General features: G+C 36.6%; 1 protein-coding gene across 1 annotated transcript in view; it reads right to left on the bottom strand.

Annotated features, from left to right (window-relative positions):
• THSD7B (thrombospondin type 1 domain containing 7B) overlaps positions 1 to 18,752 on the bottom strand; it is a 675,055-nt gene that overhangs the window by 506,080 nt on the left and 150,223 nt on the right. The window contains exon 2 of the mRNA XM_046659574.1: positions 9,721 to 10,531. Within this exon, the coding sequence (XP_046515530.1) occupies positions 9,721 to 10,531 (811 nt within the window). The remainder of the gene's footprint in view (positions 1 to 9,720; positions 10,532 to 18,752) is intronic.

The following is an 18,752-nucleotide window of genomic DNA, read 5'->3' as shown; positions in this document are numbered from 1 at the left end:
AAAAAACAAACAAAGTAACAACAATATTTGAACTTTAGTAACAATATTCCTTTCATGGTCTTATCCTTCAGGACTTCCTTTCAGGGGAAATCTCAAAGTATTTATTTAAGTATAGTGGTCTGAGAATTTAAGGTATGTTTAACACATACTAAATGAACACAGCTCTTAAAAGATTGTCCATGCCAAATGTTCCTCTATATTAAAACAAAAGTAAAATTCATTCATCTGAAGTTTATTCACCCAAACAATAAATAAGAATCACTTTCCTACTCATATAAACAGACTGCCTGCTCTACAGCCTAGATATCTTAACTCAGATTTACTTCTAAAAAGAAAAAAGAAAGAAAAAGAAAGAAAAGAAACAAAATGACACAGAAACAAAAACTGAATATACAAGACTACTTGATTTCATTAAGTTAATATTATAAAAATTCAATAACAGCATCACTGATATCTGAGAAAGAATGATGAACAGGCTGTAGGACAGCTATTTTAAAATGTAATTATGGAACCTCAGAGAAACTCCTGTCAAAACAAAAGAGAAAAAATAGGATATGCAATGAGACAATTAAAAACAAACGATCTTTAAACCCAATAGGCAAATCAATGATGAGGGAACAGAGTGGTACCAAGAGTAATACAATAGCCTACCACATTGCAAATATAACTGTGAAGGGAAAATTGCTTGAGGTGATTATTAAAAGTTACAGTAATCAATGGGAGAGCTACTAAAGCACATTCATTAAAGCTCTGTGGTGTTCTAGACTGAGAAAGTGACTTTCCAGCAAGGCACAAGCAGGAACTTGCACTGTGGAAGTAAAGACAGGATCCTCCTATTCTTAATGATATGACAACCAGCCATTGACACAATCAAAACAGAGGAAACAAAATGCCACTTGTCCTAGAGTCTCACAGAGTCTACCAAAAGGAAAGTGATCTAAAGGTGGACATAAGTACAGAGTAAAAGGGATCTGAACCAAAGGAAAATTTTTACCAATTAAGGGAAACAAAGTTTATCCTACAAGTCAATAGATACAAAAAAGCCAATGCTTTCTTGAATGTATCAGATCCACAAAAAGGAAAATGTACACCTTTCAGACATGGATTTGAGCCTTTTTAGCAAAACTCCTGGTGGACTGTGCCCACATAGTTTACCATATTGGATAGAAATGAGACAACATTGTCCACAACATGACCTCAAGCTGTCAAGGGTAATGTTTTTGTCTGTTGCAGCGGAAGGTAAAGAAACAAAAATGTCCCCACTGAACACCATGTTTTCCTAGTAACTTAAGCATTTCATGATAGTATATGAGTCATTTCATAATGCTTTGATGACGAAATGGAATGAATAGTATAGATCTCATGGCATAATGTTTAAAAAAGTTGTTTTGATTCAATATGCTGCCTAGAACTCAAAAGAGAATATGCTGACTTCTGGTTTCCATTCCAAGTTGAAAGGTATCGTTGCAGTTCTCACAACAAGAAAATGTCTGAGCAAACTGAAAAACAACAAGTTTTCTTAGGGCCATCAGAGAATTGTACTCACAGGGAAAATGGCGGCCCCCAAAATTGGAGAGACAGGTGGATACAAATTACTGCAGGAGACCCCAGGAGCAGAAACTGCCACTGGATCCAGTACCAGGGTAGGAAAACTTAAACTGTGGTTGATCAATTACTGGTGGTTCAGTGTAGACAAGCTGTTTTTTCTCTTTTTTTTTTTTAGGATTGGGCCTGAGCTAACATCTGTTGCCGATCTTCCTCTTATGTTTTCCTCCCCAAAGTCCCAGTACATAGTTGTATCTCCTAGGTGTAAGTCCTTCTAGTTCTTCTATGTGAGATGCCCCCACAGCATGGCTTGATGAGCAGTGTAGGTCCCTGTCCAGGATCCTAACCTGCAAACCCTGGGACACTGAAGCAGGGCATATGAATTTAACCACTACACCACCAGGCCAGCCCCTAGACAAGCGTTTTAATTAAAAACTCCAAGGGGCCCTGTCCTAGTAGAGATCCCACATTTTCATGAGTTCCACCCCCAGAACTCCTACTGGTTCTCACAGTGAAGAGAAAAATCTTATGCTTCCAACAGGAGGATGGGAAAAGCAGCCATTTTGAAATATACCCAAAGAATTCTTCTTAAAAAGGACTGCCCTCAAAGGAAACTACTTTACCAAAGCTTAAACCAATTAGGATTTTACCAAAACCTAGCTTACCCAATTCCAGCCCCCTCTAACCTTCCTGTATTACCTCAGTGGGGAAGAAGGACTGAGAAGCATTTGTGAAGGGCATATCCCAGGGGCACAAGTTCAATAAAAGATTGAGTCCTAATCATAGGATAATAAAATGCTTTCCTTCTCCTGAAAACTTAGCATATCAGCAATAAGACCCCTGCATAATAACAGGGGACTACAACCGAAAGAACTTCATGTACCAGAGCTTATTTAGGAAGAATTCTCTAAGGAAACCCAATGACAATAGTGAAGGCAGAGAAAAAATTAAAAAAAAAAAAAAATAAGGACACCAGGGAAAATTTTAGCCTTTTATACCTATACCTACAGCAAACACAGCCTAACTCTTATCAAGATAAATATAATACCTTAAACTAAAAGCCTATTTATATCAGTTCCTTTTACCTAGTACATCATGTCTAGCTTTAAACAAAAGAATACAAGGCATACTAAAAGACAAAATACACAGTTTGAAAAGACAGAGCAAGCAACAAATTCAGACTTAGATACAGCAAAAATTTTGGCATTGTCACATGGGAATTTGAAACAACTGTGATTAACACGCTAGAATGCTCAATAGAGAATATGGAACCAAAGATGAATACTATGAGCAGAGAGATGGAAATCTCTGAAAGAATCAAAAGGAAATAATAGAAATAAACACTGAAACAGAAATGAAGAATGACCTTTGAGGACTCATCAATAGACCGACAGAGGCAAAGAAAGAATTTCCGAGCTTGAAAAAATGTTAATAAAAACTTACAAACGTAGAGAAACAAAGGAAATGAGAAAGACATAACAGAATATCCAAGAACTATAGGACAACCACAAATGGTGTAACATCCATGTAATGGGAATACCAGAAAGAAGAGAAAAAGAAAAAGGAACAGAGGAAATGTTTGAAGTAATTATGAGTAAGAATTTTCCAAAATTAATGACAGACAACCAAACCACAGATCCAAGAAGCTCAGGGAACATCAAACACAGGATAAATAAATAAAAAAGTAAAAATACACTTGGGCATATGATATTTAAACTGTATAAAATCAATGACAAAGAGAAAATCTTGAAAAGAAGCTATGGACAAGAAGTGGGTGTGGAGAAACACCTTACCTATAGAGGAGCAAAAATAAGAATTACATCAGATTTCTTTTCAGAAACCATTCGAGCAAAAAGAGTGGATTGTTAAAAAAAAAATTCCACCAATCTAAATTCTACATCCAGTGATTAGCTTTCAAAAGTGGAGAAACAAAGACTTTTGCAAACAAACATTGAGGGAATTTGTTAGCAGTAGACCTGCCTTGAAAGAAATGTTAAAAGAAGTTCTTCAGAGAGAAGAAAATGATATAGATCAGAAACTTGGATCTCCAAAAGTATAATTCTTCTTTGAATTTTTGGAGAAGGAATAAATGAAGGTAAAATAAAATATTTTATTTTTCTTATTCTTAATTGATCTAATAGATAATAATTTGTTCAAAATTATAACAACAGTGTATTCAGTGATCATAGGTTATAAGTAAGTGAAATTAATGACAACAATATAATAAGGGACGGGATAAAGAGATTGTGAATACTCTTAGAAAGTACTTGCACTAGGTGTGAAGTAGTATAGTCTTATTTGAGAGTGGACTTGGATTAGTTGGAAATTTACATTGCAAAGTCTAGGGTAACCACTGAAACCACTGATATGCTAAAAGAGGAAACAAAATGGCATACCAGAAAATGTTCAATTAAAACTAGAGAGATGGAAAAACAACAGAAGTCAAAAAGTGAAACAAAGAACAAGAGCAATGAATGGAAAACAATACTAAATGTGGTAGATATTAATCCAACTACATAAATAATCATTTTAAATGTCAATGATATAACTATACCAATTAAAGGACTGAGACTGTCAGAGAGGGTAAATAAGATTCAACTATATGTTATCTACAAGAAACTCACTTTAAATATAAAGATAAAGATAGAATAAAAAGTAAAGGGATAGACAAAGATATACCATGCTAACAGTAATCGAAAGAAAGCTGGAGTAACTACATTACTTCCAGGCAAAGCAGATTTCAGAGCAAGGAAAATTATCACAGATAAAGCAAAGCACTGCATAACAATAAAGGGTCAGTTCTCCAAGAAGGCATAGCAATCCTTGATCTGTATGCACCTAACAACAGAGCATCAACATATGTGAGATAAAAACTGATAGAACTGCAAAGAATAGATGAATCCAGTATTATAGTTGGAGACTTCAACACCCCTCTATCAGTAATGGACAGATTCAGCAGGCAGAAAATCAGTAAGGATTTAGTTGAACTGAACAGCATCATCAATCAACTGGATGTAACAGACATTTATAGAATATTTCATCCCACAATAGCAGAATACACATTCTTCTCAAGCTTACACAGAACATTCACCAAGACAGGGCACATTTCTGGGCATAAAACACACCTTAAGAAATCTAAAAGAACAGAAATCATACACAGTATGCTCTCAGGACACAACAGAATTAAACTAAAAATCAATAACAGAATGATGGCTGGAGAATCCCCAAATACTTGGAAATCAAACAGCACACTTCTAAATAAAGCATGGGCCAAAGACAAAATCTCAAGAGAAATAAACAATATTTTGAATTAAATCAAAATGAAAATACAACTTATTAAAATTTGTGGGATGCAGTGAAATCAATGCTTACAGGGAAAATTATAGAATTGAATTCACATATTAGAAAAATAGAAATATCTAAAATCAATAACCTAAGCCTCTACCTTAGGAAACTAGAAAAAGAAAAGCATATTAAAGCCAAAGTAAGCATAACAAAAATAATAAAAATTAGAGTTGAAATCAACAAAATCGGAAACAGAAAATCAATAGAGAAAATAACCGAAACCAAAAGCTGTTTCTTTAAAAAGTTTGATAAAATTGATAAACCTTTAGACAGATTAACTAAGAAAAAAAATGAGAAGACACAAAGTACTAATATCAGTAGCGAAAGGGATTATCAATAATGATCCCATACACATTAAAAGCATAATAAAGTAATATTAAGAACACATCTAAGCCCACATATTTGTTAACTTAGATAAAAGTACCAATTCCTTAAAAGACACAATCAGCTAAAACTGACACAAGGAGAAACCTATAATCTGAATAGGTATATATCTGTTAAAGAAATTGAATCAACAATTAATAACTTGTGAAAAGAGAAAGCACCAGGCCCAAATGGGTCTACTGTTGAATTCTACCAAACATTCAAGGAAAATAATATGCCAATTTTCTACAATCTATTTCAGAAAATCAAAGGAGAGGAAATACTTCCCAATTCATTCTGTGAGGCCAGTATTACCCTGATACCAAAACCAGACAAAGACATTACAAGAAAGGAAAGCTAAGACCAACAGCTCTCATGAACATGTATGCAAAAATTCTCAAGAAAATATTAGTAAATAATATCCAGCAACATATAAAAAGAATAATACACCATAATCAAGTGTAATTTATTCCAGGTATGCAAAGCTGGTTCAACATTCAAAAATCAATTAATGCAATCTATTGTATCAACAGACTAAGAAGAAAAATCAAATAATCATGTCTAAACATGCAGGAAAAGCACGTGACAAAAACCAGCACCTATGCACAATAAAAATTCTCAGCAATTAGGAACAGAGTGGGACTTCAACTTGATAACGAACATCCACAAAAAAACTACAGTTAATGTCATACTTAATGGTAAGAAACCAGATGTTTTCCTGCTAAGATCAGGAAAAAGGCAAGGATGTCCCTTGTCACCACTCCTATTTGATATCATACTGGAAGTTCTAGATAATTCAATGAGACAAGAAAAGGAAATAAAAGGTGTACAGATTGGAAAGGAAGAAATAAAACTGTCTTTGTTTGTAAATGATATGCTTGTTCTACATAGATAATCCCAAAGAATTAACAGCAAGAACAAGAACAGTAAAAACCTTCTGGAACTAACAAGCAATTATAACAAGGTTGCAGGATAAAAGGTTAATATACAAAAGTTGGTTGCTTTCTGCTATACCAGCAATGAAAAACTGGAATTTGAAATTAAAAACACAATACATTTATATTAGCATCAAAAATATATGAAATACGTGTCAATTGAACAAAATATGCACAAGATCTATGTGAGAAAAAGTATAAAATTCTGCTGAAAGAAATCTAAGAAGATTTACATAAATGGACAGATATCCCGTGTTCAAAGATAGGAAGACTCAATATTATATAGACTTTAGTTCTTCCCAAATGATCGATACATTACAAGCAATCCCAAAAACAATCCTGGAAAATTGTTTTGTAGATATCAACAAACTGATTCTAAAGTTTATATGGAAAGACAAACAACCCAGAACAGACAACACAACATTAAAAAAGAACAAATTCAGATGACTAACACTAGCCAACTTCAAGACTTAATATAAAGGTTCAGTATTTAAGACTGTGTAATTGGCAAAGCATAGATAAACAGATAATGGAATCAAGATAGAGAGCCCAGAAATAGATCCACACAAATAGAGTCAACTGATCTTTGACAAAGGAGCAGAGGTAACTCAACGGAGAAAGGATAGTCTTTTTCACAAATGCTGCTAGAATAACTGGGCAGGCACATTTAAAAAAATGAATCCAAGCACAGACTTTATATCTTCCCTAAAAACTAACTCCAAATGAATCACAGACCTAAATGTAGAATGCAAAACGGTAAAACTCCTGGAAGATAACATAGGAGAAAAATCTTGTTCACCTTGGATTTGCTGATTTTTTTTTAAGATGTAACACCAAAGGATGATCCATGAAAGAAATATTGATAAATTAGACTTCATTAACTTAAAAAACTTCTTCTCTGTGAAAGACACTGTTAAGGGAATGGAAATATAGGGCACAGACTAGAAGAAAAGATTTTCAAAACACACACCTGATAAAGGACTGGTATTCAAAATATACAAAGAACTCTTAAAACTCAACAACAAGGAAAAAAATGACAACAAATAGGCAAAAGATCTGAAGAGATACCTCACCAAGGAAGATACACAGATGGCAAATAAGTATATCAAAAGATGCTGAACATCATATGCCATCAAGGAACTGCAAATTAAAACAAGATACCACTACACACCTAATAAAATGTCTAAAATCCACAACACTGATGACACCAAATGCTGGTCAGGAAGTGAAGCAATAGGAACTCTTATTCATTGCTGGTGGGAATGAAAAATGATGCAGCCACTTTGGAAGACAGTCTGGCAATTTCATATAAAACTAAGCATACTTTTACCATAATATCCAGGAACTGTGCCCATTTGTATTTACCCAAATGAGTTGAAAACATACGTACACATAAAAATCTGCACATGAATGTTTATAGTAGCTTTACTTATAATTGCCAAAACTTGGAAGCAATCAAGATGTCCTTAGTAGGTGAATGGATAAACGAACTGTGGTGCATCCAGACAATGGGACACTATTAAGTCATAAAAAGAACTCAGCCATCAAGCCACGCATAGACATGGAGGAATTTTAAATGCATATTGCTAACTGAAATAAGCCAATTAGGAAAGGCTATATACTGTATTGCTCCAACTACATAACATTCTGGAAAAGGCTAAACTATGGAGACAGTAAAAAGATCACTGGTTGCCAGAGGTTTCAGAAGAGGAAGGGTGGGGTCAATAGGTGGAGCACAGAAGACTTTTAGGACAGTGAACCTATTCTGTATGCTATAGTAATGGTGGATACAAGTCATTATACATTTGTCCAAACCCACCCAATGTACAACACAAAGAGTGAATGCTAACGTAAACTATGCACTATAGTAATATATCAATATTGACATCCCTTTTAACAAATGTACTAGACTAATGCAAGATGTACGTAGGAAATCGCGTATGTGTGAAGGGGGACAGATGAGAAGGGGTATTGGAACTCTGTGTTTTCTGCTCAGTTTCTCTGTAAACCTAAAACTGCTCTAAAAAATAAGGTCTGTGAGTTAAAAATCTGAACATGGTAAAAACAAGCAAACTAAAAGTGAAAACATTCCATGTAATATCCAATATGGAATATTAAGGAAACAATATTTTTACAGAATCTTCCATACACATTCAAACGATAGTCACCCAAATCATCAGCTTAATCTTTTGGGCTTCACAGAGGCAGGCCACGAAAGGCAGAAAATCACTCTTCAATGGACTTGCCAGTTGTATACGGCATAAATCAAAATGAAGCATCAAAGATAAAATAGGCTCATTTGTGAAGTCAAATAAAAAAAAAATCAGTCATCACATCATCACATTACTTTGTTCTTGAATAGCAGAAGTAGTCTTTTAAGCTTTTCCCAGCCAGCTTAGATCCCAAGAAAACATTAACTGATGATAATGATTAATTCTAGAGATGAGTGTTTTATTGCTTGGTAATTTAAGTACTATTGAAGGTATCTTAATTTAGAAGAAACTTTGTAACATACCAGCACTTCCATTTAAGATCTTCTGGGGGAAAATTAAACAAATACTACTTTCAACATATTTCTATGAGCTTACATTATGAGGTTTTATACAATTTAAAGTAAACAATTAAAAGTAAAACAATTACAAATCTTTTTTTTTTTTTTTTTTAGGAAGATTAGCCCTGAGCCAACATCCACCGCCAAGCCTCCTCTTTTTGCTGAGGAAGATTGGCCCTGACCTAACATTCATGCCCATCTTCCTCTATTTTATATGCAGGATGCTGCCTCAGCATGGCTTGATAAGCAGTAAGCAGGTCTGTGCCCAGGATCTGAACCGGCAAACCCTGGGCTGCCAAAGCAGAGCATACAAACTTAACCACTTTGCCACTGGGCTGGCCCCCAGTCACAAATAAGTTTTAAGCCTAAACTATTGCTTTCAAAAGTTTTAGTCTATTGTCTCTATAGGGTTGTAATCCTAATTATTGCTTTGCAAGTTAATATTTTTATCAAATCAATGCCAAAGAAAGCATTCTTAGATTAACTTATTCGTATTATTACTGCTGTAAAAAACCTACAACTCAGATGTAAAAGAATCCTCTTAATCATGAAAACAAAAGTAAACAAAAATAACTTTAAAAAACATGCATTATGAAAATGATAAATACTTACATAATTTACATCTCAAATTTGAGAGGGAACTGGTTTTTTTTATCATTATAATAAAAGGCTCAGTCTTTTATTACTATATTATCAAAAGACCTATTTTTTCAACTGGTTGATGTCTTGATAAAATCTGGAAATATATGACTTACCTACATAGTTGTACTGCTAATTATGCTAGAATTCAGAGCATTGCCTGGTGTAGACATTGAAATTTTTACAACTGAAATTGAAAACTTCTCAAATGAAACTTCTAAAACCCCAAATCCCAAACCGGAGGACAATTTTCCCTTTGCAGAAAATCATAAAGAAACGTTATATAATTGTCCTGTAAAATATTTGGGTGAATCAAAGATATAAACGCTGAAGGCCTCCTACCTTAACATCGCATTTTTTCCATCACTTCTTGTGCACCAAACCTGCCGGGTTTGATAACCTATCTCTATGTCCCAGGGCTTGGAATGGTGATGTGACTTGTAACTTTGATGTCTAAAGGTGACTCGTTCCTTTGAATCAGAGCTAAAATCCAGAACAGTTCTTCCGCTTAGGTTAAATTCTTTAAGATGAGGCAGTCTACATTTACTCCATGGTCCAACTTTAAGGCTAAAAGTATATTCCTCTTCTCCAAGAGGACAGGAAATGGGAGTGTCACAGGCTCTTGACTCAGTCAGATTGGGACATGGCGAACCTCCGTAGAGAGGGGGAGCAATGGCCGTGCGAGTTCTGTGCTGCAATTGCTTCCCACATCCCTTGCTACACTTGGACCATTCTGAGAACTCAGATACAACACAATCCCGGGGGCAAGGGATGAGGCAAGCTTGTTCTGTGGGGGGCTGGGGGGCAAAGTGTTCACAGATTTCATTTACAACCATGGTTCTGTTCAACTTCTGAATACAGTGCACGGTCCGGTGCTGTAGTCCATGCTGAGCCGTCACACACTCTGCAGTCCGAGGTTTGGTTTGGCCAAGGGCAGAAGGAACAAGCATACAGTGGTGCCAGTCAGAAACCTCCCACTGGAAGAGGTCGCTGTGCCAGTCACAGACTCGGAAGCAGCTTCTTTCCTTCGGAGGCCTGTTGTTCTCATCACAGTTAGACAGGTGACTTGTCCACCCCTCAAAGTGGAAACACCACAGTGCACGACTCTGGACTCCTCCTGGCCCGCAGTCGCCTGTACACCTTCCCCAGGGGCCTACGGGCAGAGAAACAAGGGTTTCAATCATTCAGAGATTCCATGCCACCATCCACACGAAAACAGGGGTCAATTTGCACTCGACTTTGACACTTTCCAACACAACATGTATGAAATTATGAATTTTGATGGAAAATACAATTTAGTGGTTAAGAATGTAAATTCTACATGAGTTTTCCTCCATTGAAATCCCCATTCCATCTCTTACAGTAAAGTAAACTTGGATGAAATTACTTCAAATTTCTAGCCCTTAGTTGCCTTTCCTACATAAGGGAGAAAATAATAAAATCACTGACTTGTAGAGTTGTTCTGAGGATCAATGAGATAATGTGGTGCCAAGTAGACAATACACACTTAATAAATGATTGGTATCATTATAATTATTATGTTCCAAAGCCTACATATCTATCTCAATATTAATATTTTCTTGTTAGGCAGAGTTTCATCTAAAAGAAAAGCCCTAAATCCAGGATTTTAATAAAATAGGATTTTTCTTGTTTCCAACCCTTCAGCTCAGAAGGGAAATATGTTTAAAAATATAATCTGCCAAAATACCCTAAATATATTTTCATTTTCTAAATAGTTGTCCTCAGTTTTGGTTTTTGCTTGCAGAATGAATTGCATGAAAAAAAAAAAAAAAAACAGCAGCAGCACTGACTTGCCTATGGGAATTCTGCCCCTAGGATCCTTGAAATATAACCATTTTCATTTCTTATGGGTATCAACTCCAGGTAAAGATTCCAAATTAGCTTGTAACATGCCAAATCTTCTAATGAATGAATTAGTTATTGTGGGAAAGAGTCCAAGAAATGGACAGTTGAAAGAGCTGCCCATTGATGCTTCTCACATTTTTTTGCATCTAATCTATAGACATACCAGCCAGCCTTATCCGGAAGGCTGATCATCTATCTTTTCACAAGGACAGCGAGTAATCACATTTTGTGTCAATGGAAAAAAAAAATCGTTTCCACCCTTTGACTTTACTTATGTAATATGAAACTGAAAAAAGCATATCAGCTTAACCATTTAACCTTTTCCCCTATACAAAATGGTGATGATCATAAAGGCAACTCACGCACTGAGAAGCGTGTTAATTTACACAGGTAAGAGAAAGTACATTCTCCCTCTCTTTCTCCGAATCTGATCAAACCCTCAGAATGCCATTTAATTACTTCGTGGAATATATTTTCACGTGCATCCATTCCATTTCTAGAAACAGTAAATATGTCCACAGTCATGTGCATTTAGAAAGAGACACATGCATCCCCAGAGAAACAGGTACTTGCATTTGGGGCCACATGCTACAATGAGTACAGGATTGCCCCACTATCCGGAAGTTTGCTTTACACCACTTTGCTTTTACGAAAGACCAACATTTGCACGTTTTCACTAACCGAAAGAAATCCAAAGAGGATTTTCACTTTTATGAGAAAAAGCAAAAACAGCATTTAGCATTTGTTTTGCAGTGAGCCTGTCGTATTTCAAGCCTTCCACATCAGCCACATGGGCCACAGTAGATGATGAACCTCGAGCTTCAACATTGAGGCAGGCAGACATGGAAGAAGGTGTGGACCTCAGTGACCTGCCTGAACTGATGGATTCAGACATAGTGAGATGAGATGTTAATAGATGACCATCTTCCTTGCTCTCCTACACTCAAGTCTCCTGCGCCTCCTCCCGCCCCAATCTCTGATGACTCAGCATACCACCAGCATCACCACCATCACCTCTTAGCCTCCAGTGTGCCTGCTGGCTTCCCGATTCTGCTAAGTGAATCTATATGGTATATACATTATTTCTACTTTATATAGGCTTGTACTCATACCATTCCTGCTTCTACTGCATGTTAGTGCTATTTTAGGTTTTATGAATTACATGATATGATTTAGTAGGTTATTTTTTGAGTCTGGGAACACTCAAAAATGTTTCCCATATAAATTAATGGTAATTGCTTCTTCACTTTATGCCAATTCATTTTTCAACAGGTTTCATAGGAACACTCTACTTTCAGATAGTGAGGGAAACCTGTACCTTTCACTTCAGCAGGATGACAGTTTTTGGATTTTAACATACACTGTCATCCCAGTTCTTCCTCACAGCCCTGTTCTGTATGTAAAAGTGGAATTCTAGGCAATATCATGTTAGGCTACACTGCCAATTACTTCCGTCACTTTGCGAGCAAGATTAACACAGAAAATACGCTTGGCTCCTTTCAGTGCTCACATACCAGAGATTCCTCCTGCTGTATGGACAGAGGAGTTTCACGGGAGTAAGTCAGCTCTTGCTCACCAAAATACCCTTACGTTTACCCACCTGCCCAGGCATGTTGTCCCAGCACTGACTGCTCATGGTACAGAAAATGCACATGGAAAAAAAGCGGTGCTCTCAGCATAAGCTAATTTAATCAATGATGCTCAATTCTGGTGATTTCTTCCTAGATCACCCACAATTTTGTACTTGGTAAACTGAAATGTTTACTGTTACATGAAAGCTCTTTGCAGGCTTCACATGTCCAGATGTTCTGAAGCAGTTTCCGTTTAAGTGTGCCAGCCCTTGTCCATCATGTCAGAATATCCGCGCAAGTTTTTATTATTACAAAAAAACCAAATAACCATGGTTACTCAGTAAAGGAACATTTCAAAAAAATACACGATTGCAGCCAACTTTTAAAATCTGAAATCAGTCTTGAACGATATAAAATAGTTACTGGATAAAATTAAAGAAAGCTTTTTTATAAATCACTGGGTTTTAAAGTAATGGCTGTCAGTTTATCTCTACATGGTTAGGCATAAAATACACAGTTTTCCACTTAAGATTTTTTTATGTGGATTAAAGAAACTAAGACCAGAAAAGTCAAGCTAGTTCAAACCAATCCTGAAAAAGTTAATATTAAATTTAATTCATCTAGAACATCTTACAAAGTGACCCTTACTCTTACTTTTAAAACATTTGACTAACATATTTTCTTATTATGAAAATGTTGTTTTCTTCTTTTTATGTTTTTCACCTACTTTCAAAATTAAGGTAGCTCTTTTTTGTTATTTAAAGTCACTAATATTTTAAGCCTTATAAATTACTATTCTTTCCTTAGCTTTCACATCCTCCATCTATACAGAACTTTTACCAAATAGTAAGTTTTCCTAGATCAATGGAAGACAAAATATAACTATTAAGAAATAATTACTACCATTTATTGAGGACTAACAACATTGTGCTGGGCTTGGATGGTACCAGGGGACTGTTAAATATTCAGGAATTTTACCAGGTGGTTGTTAAATAATTCACAGTTTAAAATCAGCCATGGTGGGAGTATTTATACAACACTACAAACCAAGGCAAATAAGGCCTTTTTTTTTTCTTCTTTTTAAACCGAGAGCAGGTTTATAGTACACCACTGGTGTTTTGCCAAGTGTCTTCCTTCCTCCCTTCCTGTTTCTCCAATAGTCCCGTGAGGTGGGGCTAGCATGCTCATTTTATCAGTTGGGGAAAAGGAAGCTCAGAGAAGTTACAAAGCACACCTAAGGTCACAGAGCTACTACATGGTAGACTACAGTGGGACTTCAGATCTGTGTGACTCCAAGCTTGGGCTCTTGCCCTGTGTTTGAAAAGATCCTTTTCCAGGGTATGCATTAGTATGTGTGACCCACCGCAAGACAGATCTGTTTCCTAGCTTAGCTATGATCTTGCCTCTTTGTTGGTTAATATTCCTTTGTATATGAGTAGACCAAGTAATCAAGGCGGTATGTGAGCAATAATTTCCCCCTCCAGACCCTGGAAGTTTAGGACAGCAGCTCTTGCACAGTTAGACACATGCATGTTTATAAACAGTCAGTACTTTGAGGAAGGCCCAGTCAAGGGGGAATAGTTTCTCTTCATGTTAAAGCAAACTTTGCAGACAACTGAAAAACATGTAAATAAGAAGCAAATGCAAAAATGAACTGTGTACACTTGGAATAAATGGAAAACAAATTGCGAACAAGATGTACGAGAGGGAGACAGGACCTCTCCGCAATTGACCTGTAATAATTTGCATTTCCCAGGCACGGAGAGAAAATGTGTTCCATGATTTATTTAGTTGTTTGACTATGAACTTTAAACACACACACTTGTGAAAATCACACGGCCTGAGGGATTTTGCCGTTTCAAAAAATACGCCTATGGAAGTAAAATGTGACCTGTGGTTTGAGAAATCTTACATCCGTTGTCCAAACTCAGAAACAGAAGACAATATTAAAAATTTGAGCAGTTGTATAAAGAAAAAAGACTATAACCTTTAAATTTACCAATAAATAAAACAGATGATTGTATTCAGAATATATATCTGAGATAAATAGTCTAAAGAAACATATAAGAAGCCCATGTTTTTCAACACTAATCATTTTATATTTCTTAGTTGAAAACAGGCAACAAGTAACAAAAATAAGACAAACTTTAGAACAACTAAGGAATTAAAAGTTTAATTACTGATGTAACGTGCCTCTAAACTACAACATGCTGTGTTACAATTCTCAGAAAACATTTCAGTGGTTTCATAGGAATAGTAATTCTGTACTTGTTTACCTGGACCAACATTATGTAAAAACATTATCCACTTGCAACTTACTATGCTTTCTGTGAGACAAACTCAGTTACTCTGGAATAAGCTGCTAAGTATTTTAAGTCACATCAGCTTTAAGTAAGACGTTAAAATTTCGTTTTAGAAATAAATTATTTGGATGTGGAAGGGTAGCACTGATGAACTCTCAGGTCACATTCAAATTTCAGACTCTGTGATTCCTCTTTTTTTCTGCCCGTGTTTTTTCAGAAAGTGCAAATACAGTACTGCTCTAATGTAATATGCCTCTAGAAGGAGGAAAGTGCTGGCAAGTTTTATTCTCTTAATTAAGTTACCCTTAACTGGATTAGTTTAGATGAACGTATCACCCTATCTAAATCATCACATTTAAGACAACCTGTGGGATGCCTGAATTTTAGGTGTGGTATTCAGTAAGATGACTACAACAAAGAAAAAGGGCAATTCTAGGGGACATAGAGAATAAACTCACTGTCCATAGCTTCTGCACAGTACTTGCCACTGTTTGAGGTAGCAACTCTGATTTAATACCATTCTTGCAATAGGAAGAGATGTTTGTTTTATTATTCATTTTTCCAACCACAGCTTTTATTATCCTGACAGTGCTTTATTTTTAACTTAGGCAAGGTGGTTGAGGAATGACATGAATGACAATGCAGAGCTTTAGTATCTTAAACAAATTATTTGTGGATAATTACTATACCAAAGCACTCATAAACCTCACAATTACAAAGTATGATATCAAACAATATTGGCTTACCCATGAGATGCCTCACCTCCAAGAAATAGCTTGAAATTTATGTAGCAACTTGCACTTCTCAAAAAGCTTTCACATCAACCATAGAATAATTAAAGTAGCACTTCAATTACATTGTGGACAATTATCTAAGAAAATGCACTTTCTAAAATATATCAGAGAACCCAAGGAATGAGGAAAAGTGCCATTTACTAAGATAACAATTATCCATCACCCAGCACTTGGCAGGTAGTGTATTAGACTCAGATTATAACAATGAAAGAGACATTAAATACCTCTCACAAAACCTGTGCACTAAATATAATGGCAGTTTGCTCATGAATAGGACATCTGGCCCCTCCTTCAGGTCTATCTACACTTATTTTATACACAGTATTAACAATCTTAATGCTTTGGCTTCCCAGAGCTAATTATATCTAAAGCAGCAAACCAGAAGATGGGAGGCAACACAGGAGGCAGGTGCACTGATGGAAGCCCAAGGAGATGATAGTTTCCGGGTTTACATTTCTAAATCTATCCTGATAATTAATAACCTCCACAAGCAGGGGATGCACAAAGCCACCCAATACTTTCTAAATTCTCAGAGAAAATCTGCTCATTAGATACATCCATTAGTGAGTCATGCATCGGATATCAACAGAAAAATAACATAGAAAGTGTAAAACCATAGAAAAAATTGTTAAATGAGAAGGAATTCAAACCTAATGCATTGCATTAAAAAACTCCACTGCACTTTTTACAGGAACCAAAAACATCCTCTATTAATATTAAAGCTATTTTCAAAACACATATTTGTGGCCTGAAGGATATGGGTGCTAAAGTATTCCATTAATTCTCTTTAGAAATATTTAACAGCAATAGTTAAGAGCTACCCAATATAACTTCATTTTCATAGGTATAAAGATTTCCTATTGAAGACAGTTCATGATTCCATGCAAGACCACCACAGAGCATTTGGACCGAATGCTTATACTTCAAGAAAGCATAAGCTGTATGGCTAACATCCTGGCTCTTTCTGTATGGTTGTGTTTTTGTTTGACACCTAACAGCATGTTCTAAGTCCATTTCATCTTTGTGGACAGACATCTCTGACTAAAAAGCAAACTGCATCTGTTACTTATCATTTATGATTAAAAATTATTAGTTGCCAGTGGCCAGAACATCCATTAAAAGTAGCTCGACAGCAAAGCAGATTAGAAATATATCTGAAAGACTCATCAGCTAATGCAAACACCACAGAGACAGAAAACCACCTTATAAAAATTGTTTATTAGTGTTTCTTGTTTGAGCTCTACATTCTAAAAATTCTGATGCCTAAAAGGAAATCTCAGACCTCACATACTTCACCGCATTCTAACACAAAGTGGATCTTCGCAGATCACTAAAACCTAAAGCTGGCTAACCACCTAGAATGTGGGAATGGAAAGATAATCTTACAGCTCACAGTTTTTGGAGGAGGAAATGAAGCTGAGACAAATTCAATGACTTGCCCAAGTTCACAAAGTCAAGTGGAGCAGAAAGGGGACTGACATTTCCATTCCAGACACCCAGTCCAGTGGTCTTTCCACTGCATTACACTGGCTTCCATTATAACACTCTAGGACTGCAAGGCAAGAATAAGGACTCTATAAATGGTTGTAATCCAAGGTGTGGGGCAGGGAAGGGACGAAGAACAGAACAGACAAGTCGAAATTACGTTAAAACACAAATAACACAAGCAATGAACCTCCTGTCAATGCTGAACATTTTTAGTCTCCTGGACTGGCACCTGGAGCAGATAGCTGCTCCCAGAGGCCCTTCACAATTTATTGTGTGAAATGGAATCCTTCCTGCCTTTCTATGCTTGAGAACATGGACTAAGCTACTGATCAAGGACATTTTTTGTCAGCAAGGTTCAGGGCTTTAGCACACAAAGGAAGCCTCAGACACCAATAAGAAATTATGTGTCCCTGGGGGCCAGCCCCGTGGGGCAGTGGTTAAGTTTGCACGTTCTGCTTCTCGGCGGCTCAGGGTTCGCTGGTTCAGATCCCGGGTGTGGACATGGCACCGCTTGGCGAAGAGCCATGTTGTGGTAGGCGTCCTATGTATAAAGTAGAGGAAGATGGGCACAGATGTTAGCTCAGGGCCAGTCTTCCTCAGCAAAAAGAGGATTGGCAGTAGTTAGCTCAGGGCTAATCTTCCTCAAAAAACAACAACAAAAAAAATTATGTGTCCCTGGAATAACTATAGGAATAACAATAACGGCTGCCATTTTTTTGAACACCTACTATCTTCCCAATACCATATGTACACGACTGATATTATTCTGCTTTGCCAGATGAGACCATCGAAGCATGAGGTCAAAGAACTTGCTCAAGGTAAACAGCGCAGGAGCCCTGACACTGAACTCTCCAGTTCGATCGACTCCAAACCTTTTCCACAACAACTGCAGTCTAACTATTTTTAGCTGTTATATCTCTCGAGCAAATGAAGCTTTGCGATGCCCATTAGGTAAAATATATTTCTAAGAGGGTCTGTTCTGAGTGCAGCTGGCGTGAGGGGGGCTCAGGGCCCTGCCACCACTCTTCCACTTAAACCCCTTGCCCCTGCCTTGGTCCCAGCTCAATGGCCTGGCTCAGTGATGGCCCCAGAACTCCAAGGGCCCTGAGACCTGTCAAAGGATATTTATGGGGAGTTCTCCTGCCATAAATATGGCTCCACTCAACTCCGACTTTACTTACAATAAATACTTTAGCTAAGCCCTCTAGATTCCCTGGGGAGGCAGAAGAAAATCATTTACTCAGCTGTTTTGTATCAGTTAAATGGAAAAAGCAATGAAGAGCAAGCCAGAAACAGGGTAGAGCTAAATTCCACACCATGTTCTTCTGAAGGACTTTCTCCCATAGCTTATT

This window comes from Equus quagga, chromosome 4 (genome assembly GCF_021613505.1).
Source record: "Equus quagga isolate Etosha38 chromosome 4, UCLA_HA_Equagga_1.0, whole genome shotgun sequence".
Lineage (NCBI taxonomy): Eukaryota > Metazoa > Chordata > Mammalia > Perissodactyla > Equidae > Equus > Equus quagga.
This window is presented reverse-complemented; position numbering and strand designations above follow the sequence as displayed.